The sequence below is a fragment of the Hypomesus nipponensis genome, chromosome 12 (assembly GCF_054491055.1).
Source record: "Hypomesus nipponensis isolate SF chromosome 12, ASM5449105v1, whole genome shotgun sequence".
Lineage (NCBI taxonomy): Eukaryota > Metazoa > Chordata > Actinopteri > Osmeriformes > Osmeridae > Hypomesus > Hypomesus nipponensis.
Window position 1 is genome coordinate 14496825 of NC_140372.1, and position 10263 is coordinate 14507087.

Below are 10263 nucleotides of genomic sequence, written 5' to 3' on the forward strand. Positions count from 1 at the left end.
AGTCAAGTCCTAGCTCGAGGGGGTGTGGAGGGTTGGAAGCACTCCCGTCTCACACCCCAAGACAGGACATGGTCAGGCAGCCAATGAGAAGAGAAGGAGACAGTCAGGAGATTAGAGAGCATGCTTTACTCGCAACCCCCCCCCCCATCCCCAGCACTGTAGTCTTGCATCCCTCCCTCCGCTGCTCTGGTGGGTGTCATTTAAAAAATAAGTTTCTGCATGGCTGCTCCTCTTCCCTCCCTCTTCCATACTCTCCCGCCCTCCCCCTGTTGCACATTCTCCTACACCCACCCCTTTCTCTGATACACCTGCTCTCTCTGTCCTGTACCTGGTCTTTCTCTTGCTCTCTCCTGTACTCAGGCTCTCTCTCATGCGCCTGCTCCCTCTCTCTTGCACTATCCCCCTTCTCTCTCTCTTTTTTTCCCCTGTGTTACTTGTGGAAGGTGAGGTGGATGTGACAGGGGCGGTACTGTAGGTTTGGTTCTGCTCTTGACCTACATCCTTATCACGCAGACACAGAGCTTTGTGATGAAGATGCATGACATTTGAGAGATCACGTGCTGCTGATTGACGGACAGGGTCAAAGGTCAACACTGACCTCATGATATCATCAACCAGTGTTGTGTGCAAGAGCGACTGCTCTCCTTATATTTTCATTTACCTTCAAACTACACATTACACATATATTGCTAAATGTGAACAACCTTTCAGTTCATAGAGAGTGCAAACTAGGACTGAAAGATTTAGGAAAATATGCCAATTGCGATTATGTTGACTAATAGTGCTATTGCGATTTAATATGCGATTATATGATTTATTGTTAATAGATGTATACTACTGATCTCCAGTCAGCAACTTAACACACTAAGTTCAGAAAAATTCGGGAAAACATACCGCCTGTACCGCTTTGCAAATATTTTGGTAAATCAAAGCTAAACGTAGGCTAATAACATGTGGGTTTCACTTTCTTAACTATAGCTAGCTACCGTTTTGGGGGGGGGAAAACTGTGGGGACAGTCGGAAATATTTAGAACTCACGCATCTAAAGGTTAAATCTTAAAAGAAAAAGAAACACTGTCTGAACATTTATGATCCAGTCAGTAGCCTAACATACAGTATAGCACTGACAGCCATAGTGATCCTACTGTATGTGTATCACTGAGGGGCATCATATATTTCGTGATGAATGCTGTTACTGCTTGAGTAATTTCGGACATGAATATGGAGTTAGGCTTTGAAACATTGAGTGATCCTGTTGGGTTTTATTTGGCTTATTTGACACACAGGTGTTAAATATGTTAGCTATGCATCGTACATGGCTTTGTGGTGTTATTTTTAGGGCCGATTTAGGTTGGTAGTGTTGCCCCGTGAGGTAGCAACGTTAGCCAGGCTTGTTTTGCACAATACTTTTTATATACTTTCACCATCTTTTTTATAGGCAAAATTGGTGTCTGTAGTGTCAGGTTCTGTTGATCCTGAGGCCAATCGTAAAGGTAAAGTGTAACGTGCAAAGTTGATCCTTCGTCTGCAAACTGCGTTACTCTCCCGTGTCACGTAACCAAGGAAAATCGCAGCCTTTGCGCTTACAAAAGGTGAGTTCGACTTAATGCAGCCCGGCGTCACCTGCAGCCCGGCTAACTTGAAGCAGCCAATGGTATTCTCAGTTTCAAGGCAGCCGACTACAGGCGCCGCTGGCGCTGCATGAAGTTGAACACACCTAAAATCTTGTTTAGTCACATTGCGATATTATTGCAAATGCAATTAATCGTTCAGCCCTACTGCAAACCAAAAACATCAATCCATATCCATGTAGTCCAGCTGAAAAAGTGAAAACTTGACTTATTGTCGCATAGGCTGCCTGACTTCACTCACAGAGACACAAGAAGAAATCAAATATATATTTTACCATTAATGACAAAATGGGAACGCACAGTGACTTGGACAAGTAACTTTAATCTGATTACTGGTTTGGAAATAGTAACGCGTTAGATTACTTGTTATTGAAAAAGTGGTCAGATTAGAGTAACATGTTACTAAGCAAGTATGTGTTACTAAGTAAGTATGTGTTACTAAGTAACGCGTTATCGCCACCACTGATCGTAGGATATAGTTTGTTAGATTATAAATGCAGTTAGAGCTAGACTGTAGGTCTAGTATGCAACGTAAGCAACACTTTTACTGTAGCCACTGTAACAGACATGGTTTTGCAAGCTCCGTCAGAGGCATACCAGCCAATTTTCACTCCCACCGGGAGTCAAACCTGCCACCTCTCAACTTCCAAGCGCAACCACTACCAACTACGCCAACAAAAAGCTAGCGATTTGTTGACGTGGGTGACTTGTTACATACTTGAGGAGTTTCACCACACACTGGCTACACTAGCTTGAGAGCACGTGTATCATAACCTGAAGTCCGTTAGTTTATAGTCTGTCAAATTTGTTGTATTTATTGGTGTTTGTTGGCATACAAAGTTAGTTTTCTCCATTTAGCCTAGTTAGTACATCTGATTCGAGCTAGCAACAATGAATTGCAGCTTAAGGGGTCCCCTATTGTCCAGCTAGCTGTTGACGCTCGGCAGGAATTTCAGGTCCACTTAGTAAAAACAAACTCGACCCTCTCACTGGACATATTGTATAATAAAAAATGATATTGAATGCAATTGGTTGCCTTGTATATTCTGTTCTATTTACCAAACTATTGAACTATCTTGTCTTAAATTGAGCAGTTGCTGGTGTGAGCTACAGTATGGTAGCTAGCATAGCCATTTCTATCTCTGTGTTCCAATATTGCTGCCTAGTGTTATAAGTTAATAAATAACAAATGTTAATAAAGTATCAGACATATACATGATACAACACACCAGTAACCAATTGATATTATGTGTGCAAAAATGTCAGTAAATCGAGATGGTGCTGCTGTCTGTCCCGTCGAAAACCATTCAAATAGGTTGCCAGCAGTATTTATATTGCCAGCTACTTGAACCAAGTGATCACGTGTCTGCGAGATCAAAGACTGTCGTAACTCTGTTTTTATGTGGCTCTGGCCCATTGGTTGCGAATTGTTGCTCTAATTTGCATAAAGTTAAGCGCCATCATGCTATGTTCACATCGTGCAGTTGCGACCCCGTCACTTGCTTTCCACGTGAAATCAATGGTATGCTTCACTTTATCGCGCTGTTCCGTGTATTAACAACAGCCCATCACTCAAGCACTGTGCTTGTAAATTATTTTCCAACTTCGTACGTACCTATTTTTAGACACAAATGCAAGGGAAATACTCGCACTATAGAGCATTGTTAACACAGACCTTTATTTATCTGAAAGATTGTAAGAGAGGGAGCGATAGGTAGTGCAAGAATAAAGTTACATGACAATTACAGCTCCAGACAATTCAGCACTGATGGGACAGACAATTTTTCACTTTTCAAAGATGTGCCGCACACACTTCAATGTCACACACACACAAACTCACAAAGTAGGAACAGGTGTAAGAGTGGGATGCCCAAGTATTCAGACCAGCAGCAGGCTTCATGAAGTGAACCTCGTATTTTAACTGTCTGTTGGAAAGGCAAGAAGGCTGCACACTCGTTCTCCAAGTTGAAACTCCCCTCTCCCACGCACGGACACATAAAAAGTAAAGAGAAAGATGGAGAAAGAGAAAAGGAAGGACAGCGCTTCTCTTGTTTACCCTCATAAACGTCTGCGAGAAACCTTTATGGCCGACAGATGCTATGTGAACCCCCCCATTTTGTTATTATCCATTCTAATACCACTCTTTATAAATGGGACACCACGGTCGGTGTCGGTGAACCCGAGTTAACCCCCTCACCCCCACCCTGCTGTCAAGGCAACAGAAGGACTGAGAATAAGGGAGGAAGTCAGCAGGAGGAGAGTTATGCCCCAACACACGGCAGGATGGGAGGACAAGCAGCAGGCAGCCTGCTGCACACACACACACACACTTATAACATCTCTCATACACACTTGTTCGCCCGTCTTTGTCTCTTGCTAACATTCTCTGACAAACACATTTAACACCCCCCTCATTTTGAACCCAAAACTCCCCTCACTCAGCAGGTGATTGACAAACCTCTGTCTAGAGCGAGCTAATTTTGTGACATGTAGTCCCAGACTTACAACCACATACTCACTTCCCCTTCAAACACACACACACACACACCTGGAGTCTCCTTTGCTCAGGTTGCCTCCGGCAGGATGAAGAATGGTCTGGTTCTTGTCCATCTCCACCACACACTTTGTGTTTAGGTCCTTTTCTGTGAGACAAAGAACAGTCATTTAACAGTCAATTTTATTGTATTTGTTGTGGTGGCCTAGGGTTGGACAGTATCTTGATCTATAACTGAGTCACTAAGTCACAAATGACAAGGCTAGTCCACAGTTCACACTCATACAATACACACTACAGCAGTAACGATCTAAGTTAGATTGTACCCTCTTGTGCGATTATGACTTTCATTTTCTTTATTCACTGTGCCCTTTAACTCACTGTGTTTAGTAGGTTGCAGACAGTTAAGCCATAAAAAAAGCCCAATAATAGACGCATTAATTATTGTATAGCAGCTGTACTGCTTGCTAGCCTAAAAACAGGGTCATCTCACTCTTTCTCCCGTTGCTTTACGCCCCTTTCCACACTTTCTCTTCACTAACAAGTGTTTGAAAACCAAATTGACTACCACCATTTGAAGGATCATTGCAAAAAAATACAAAATACAAAAAATTTAATTAACAATGGTTTGTGCATAGGCCTACTAGGATCCAGAGGTCTCAGATCACTAGACAATGTTCTTCTATTTTACATTTGTTTTGATGGTAATTCATTTTTTTCCATTTAAAAATAGTATCAACTTAAACACTGAGTGAAAAGTTGATCTTTGACAAATTCAGCTATTTCTGAATTGTTTTTCTTTAATGACAACTTGCCTGGAGCATGTCTGGACTAAACCTGATGACCCATGTTATGCCAGCATGATCTGACAATGTTCCAAAGAACTTCTGGTGATGTCAGAGAATGCTTAGCTTTCTCAGTCAATTCCCCCATTACATGTTCAATGTGGTCTCAAACGTTTGGACCCAACTGTATAAAGATTATCGTCTGATTTTGATAAGAAATAGTTTGCTCCCTAATAGTAGTATTGTCGCTTAAAAATCAGCATCAGTCGGGGTATTATGTCTACACACCCTGTCAGCCTGAACCATTGTACGATGCAAAGAAACTACTGATGTATCCCTGTATGTATTTTGCTTTATTGAGGAGTTGTTCCTTACTGTCAGGAGGCTTTTTGTAGTCACACTAGCTTTGTCTGTACCTAGCAAACAACTTATTAGTCCAACCGGTTAATCGCCCTTGGGAGTATTTAGTTTTTTTAGGGTCCAACATGGACATATTTTTGCACATTCTTAAAGAAGGAGAAACAATGTCAAACTCCACCTCTGGACCTTCCCATGGAACAAACCTGTGTTTTCCACTGCAGGAACCAGGGTCTAAATTGAGGGGTGCAAAAGCAGGAACCAATAAGTCCCTGCTCTGGAGGAAGTACCTTCCAAAATACAGAAACTTTGCGGGTGGAGCTTGCAGTGTTGAACATTTCTGATCGATTCTGGTGGAGTTCTTGCAAGAGCATAAGTATTTCAGTAAATATTTCAACTGTCATTCTTAAAATTCTGTGGTTGCAAACACATCAGCAAGGAAAACAGAAGAACATACGATAGAGCATCCATGAAGTCCAGGCCTCATTAAACATTTATACTAAAGATAAAGCGGCAATCAGAATGAGCAACCCGCAATGACAAAATGTATTCTAAAATCTCTGGTATGTGATACATTTTTCACACCCTAAAACAGTGCCGGGGGAAGCTTAAAAAATTGTAACAACAATTTAAAAATAGCAGGCTTGCACAATAATGATGCCTGTCTGCCACTTTTGCATGGCATACGGTGCATACGTCAGCTGAGTAATTTGCCTAATCTTCTGAGGAAAGTTCCTGAGGCAGAAATGCAGTTAGCAATGTGCTGAAGGATCCTTCTAGTTCCTTGAAAAGTTGTTTTAGGGCGTACAAGTGCCATGTACTCCCTTAATTATTTTCAAACACACCCACACACCAGGTAAAACTAGAAGAAATGCTAATCCATCCGTCTATGCAAACCAGAAAAACAGTTTTGCATTAGTGTGGGAGTTGTGGGATAGGGGGTTGGAGGTTTTGAAGGGCAGGATGAAGAGGAGCAGGCAGTCCCAGTGCACTGGGTGAATAGCCCTTTTTCTATCATGTCCAACTAGTCTTCCTTTCCCCCTTTCTTGGGGCTGAAGACGGGGGTCTGGGGGAGGCTACAGCATAAATAGTCTGCTTGTCCTGCTCTAATATTATATCCAGGCCTGTCAAAAACATGTCTTTAAACCCCTTGAATAATACATGCTAATGTGTGGAAGGGGGGGAACATTTGTCAAAGGTCTGGACCTGAATGTGGCTAACCCTTCAGGCTACAACCTTCCTCCATCTTTTCATCCCTCCCACCATCTCTTCCTACATGTATCCCTTACTATTCTGTTCTCTCTCACTCTCCTATCCTGTTGTTCTGCCCCTTGTCCTCATTTCCTCTCCTGCCTTTTTCTCTCTTCCTCCCACCATTCAATTTCTTACTCCTCAATTTCCAGTAGTGACAAATACACTGTTGATGAGCTGGGTGTAAATGGGGTGAGTTAGCCACATAATCAGCAAATATGCAGCAAGCAACGACCTTCACTTTATTAACTGTTACTTATGACAAATAATTCAGGGTTGGGGGTCAACTGAACAAGCCAAGCACCAGTACTGGTCTCCTGGAAAACCCTGGGCCCTGTTATAAGAGGAGGGAAAGAATCAGAGTCTTAATTAATAGACATTAACTCTGAATATTCCACCTGCTATTGTTCCCCCACAATTTATATATGAGTAGTCTTCTGACATAGGGCTGGGAGACATGGGTAAAAAATTATCGATATAGATATTTATATTTCCATTTTATAACAATAGACCACGGATCCGTAGTAGTAGCGAAATAAGTCTCTTCCTCAACTTTTTCCCTACTCTCAGCATAAAGTTTAGGCAGCGCGGTGTGAGAGAAATGTTTGCGGGCAGGGAGCACGTACCCGGGGTCAAGTGACTTAAGCTTTTTAAAACCTTGCATTTATCAATACCTTGTAGCGAACTCACACTTTCTGCATGTTCCAACAATTGATTTTCCTTCAGGTGGTAAAAAAGGTTTGTTGTATTACCAGACTTGGTAGCCACCTGTTTGTTTACTACACAATTTGCACCGAACATTGCTCTGCTCTTTGTCGGATTTCAAAAAGCCAAACCACTTCCAAATAACTAAAGAAGACTAACCCTTTTTATCAATAATTTCCCTCGCCATTGGCTATCGCTGCCACTGTTATCGGCAATAAGACTCATTTTCCTCGAATAACATTAACTACTCCACTTGAGGTGCTCAGTATATTTTAGTGAACGTAGGCTACCATTTCTCCGCAAAAAATTAAATGGACTGCTGTACCTAAATGTTCTCTATCGACATCATCGATATTATTGAACATTTATTAATGTTAGAATATCTTTATTGAGGGAAGTAATTACTTCGATAAAAATTGGTATCGCCCAGCCCTACTCTGACAACTCATTCTTTCCATTTCTCTTCCATCCATGAAACTGGAACATTATATTCCACCACTGACCTGGGAACTGGGACTGGTACAATAAAACGCTATGACACTACAATGTGGAAGTGGAAAGGCTGTGTGTTTCCTGGCTGCGTGATGAATGAGTTATATTCTTCGAAGGCTCTTTAGTAAATGCAATAACCATGAGAACATAGCAAGTTATGCAACGTTAGAAAAGTCCACTTAGGCCGTCTCCCTTCCTGCCTTTGTCCATCAAAGGCCAGTTAACACGCACGCGCGCACTCTTACACAAACATGAAGTATGTAATAAGATCTATTTATGTAAATATGCGGTTTTGAATACTGATCGTTGATAGAGTTGTCTACTTTGAAAGATAAGTCCCTTCAAGCGACACCCTCAAAGTAGGACATTGGACTTGTTCCCTTGCTAGAAAAACCGTTCGGTGTGAGCAGAAATGAACCGCGGTCCTGAATAGAGGTCTTGTGACCGAGTTCTACGCTCAGAACGGGGGACACGTGACTTCTCTGCTACATTGTGGACCTCATTTTCCGCTTCGCCAAAACCTTGTACTTCTAGATACATGGTCTCCCACGGCTAAATTCGACTTGGCAACACACGGCTAAAATGTCATTCCCTCCCTCTGAGCGTTATTCAAGCTTGCCATTTAATTGTCCGAACCGCTTGAGCGTGTGCACGGCTTCATTAACGGGAGGCATGTAACTATACATTCATTACTCCGGCTTGTGTTATAAAAAGGGTGAGAACACATGTTCATGTCTATCACTGTGATCCAGTGAACCTCACGTCTCAATAAAAATGAATGATGGTTATTCTGGCATTGTCACGCACGAATGCTCTCCTAACACAAATAATGCTGCTCATGACTTCTTATCGTGCTGTTGGCCCAAATCACACGGACACCTCTTCTGCCCGTCTGCTATTTTGAACTGTTTGGACCCTCCTTGTCACCATTATGATTTGTTGGAAACGTTCGTCGATTATTATTTCCTATGCATCTCCACTACTGCATAACAGTATGATTCTAACTGACTGTCCTGCCATAATCAGGGATCGAACCCTAGGTTCAAACCGTGATTTGTTGAAAGGTTAATAGGGAGGCTATTTCACAAGAGTGGTTGTAATGTAATTTCATCAGTTTGGTGTCAATCTCAGTGGCATGCAAGAAAAACATAAAATGCCGCTCACTCACCTCTCCTGTTCATAGGACGAACACGGACAGCAACCTTCACATTTGACTCGTTGAGACTGGTCTCCCCCATTGCGTCCACGGTCTGACAGACACAGCCTGTCCCGCGATTAGTTAGGTATCCCGCAGGTTAAAGTAATCCCAAGTGAACTGTAGTCGCAATCATTCAGAATAATTGATATGTCGCGCTAGCTGATGGGCCAGCTAGCTAGCTACCTAGCGTACAAGGGTTAGTCCATAGGCACATTCTCCATCGTTTCAACAACAATGGACTGAAGAATTTGGAGCAGCTCTTCTTGCACGTTGTCTAATACATGTTCCCGGTGAAGAGACGGAGCTGTAAATACATAAAGCAGATATATACCGTTATGATAGTAAGAGCGGCTACCTGTCCATAGTAGGTACTGCAAGCTACTTGGCTATACCACTAACTGCAGTTGTAGTTAGCTAGCTAATTTGGCCGGGTAGCTAGCTCAGATCAATTGATCCTAACTACAAACAACCCAACAGCCCTTTTAAACCCGTGTCTCTTGTCTTGCAAACAACAATGACATGTTCGAATTTACCAAGAAAATACTAATGTACCAGACACGAATGTCCAGGGAATGTTCAAAACATAAACAACGGAACAACATTCGTAGCTACCAATCCACTTACTCGGGCCCAGTTGAAGTAGCTCATCAGCTAGCGAGCTGGCTAGCACAGTTAGAAGTAACGGGTTAGGTCGGCACTGACAGACCCAACCTAAGACTTCAGTTAAGTAGTCTCCTACTATAGTTAGCTTTAGTCAACTTGACACTGCAATAAAATGCATACATACACGCATTGAAAACACATATTTTGAACAATAATGAAGTTTTGGTAGTGTTATTGATACACTCGATAAACATTACCCAAAAGCAATTACATTTTCAACCGGATCGTGTGCCTCACAGTCCCGTGCTGCTCTGTTTGTTCTCTGCAAGCTTGCGACTAGTAGAAATTACCTCGTGCCCGCCTCTGCCGACCGAAAGTGTCGAGAACAGATTTCTCAGAATACGCCCAAAATCTTTGGGGTGCAATTTACATATGGCCCTGGGACATAATATTAATAATATGTAGGCTCTATTTTTTTAATTTAGCTGCACGTTTGTGACAAATGTCTAGGCCATGTAATCTAATGTCTTGGACATCGAAAAAAAAAGTAATGCCATGTGAGTCTGAAAACTATATAGCCTCGGTAGGACCTGGTTATACGGTGAGTAAAAACAAATTAAAATGATTTGGAGAAAAGTTATTGTCATGGCTGTAACCCCCAAACCCATAAGCAGCTCTTTGGTCAAAATTGTAATAAACCCCCTTAAAAAAAATTAAAAATATATATTAAAGATATATATTAAAAAT

The 10263-nt window shown here is 42.0% G+C and overlaps 1 protein-coding gene across 3 annotated transcripts in view; it reads right to left on the reverse strand.

Annotated features, from left to right (window-relative positions):
- kif13ba (kinesin family member 13Ba) overlaps nucleotides 1-9905 on the reverse strand; it is a 49313-nt gene extending 39408 nt beyond the window's left edge. For 2 of the 3 annotated variants that reach the window (XM_084667348.1, XM_084667346.1), the window contains exons 1-3: nucleotides 9788-9905; nucleotides 8884-9217; nucleotides 4180-4273 (exon numbers count right to left, since the gene is read on the reverse strand). In XM_084667348.1, the coding sequence (XP_084523474.1) occupies nucleotides 4180-4273; nucleotides 8884-8953 (164 nt within the window). In that variant the 5' untranslated portion in view covers nucleotides 8954-9217; nucleotides 9788-9905. Of the gene's footprint in view, nucleotides 1-4179; nucleotides 4274-8883; nucleotides 9218-9537; nucleotides 9679-9787 lie in introns of all 3 variants that reach the window. The other variant, XM_084667347.1, reaches the window with a different exon arrangement.
- Between the last annotated feature and the right edge of the window lie 358 nt (nucleotides 9906-10263).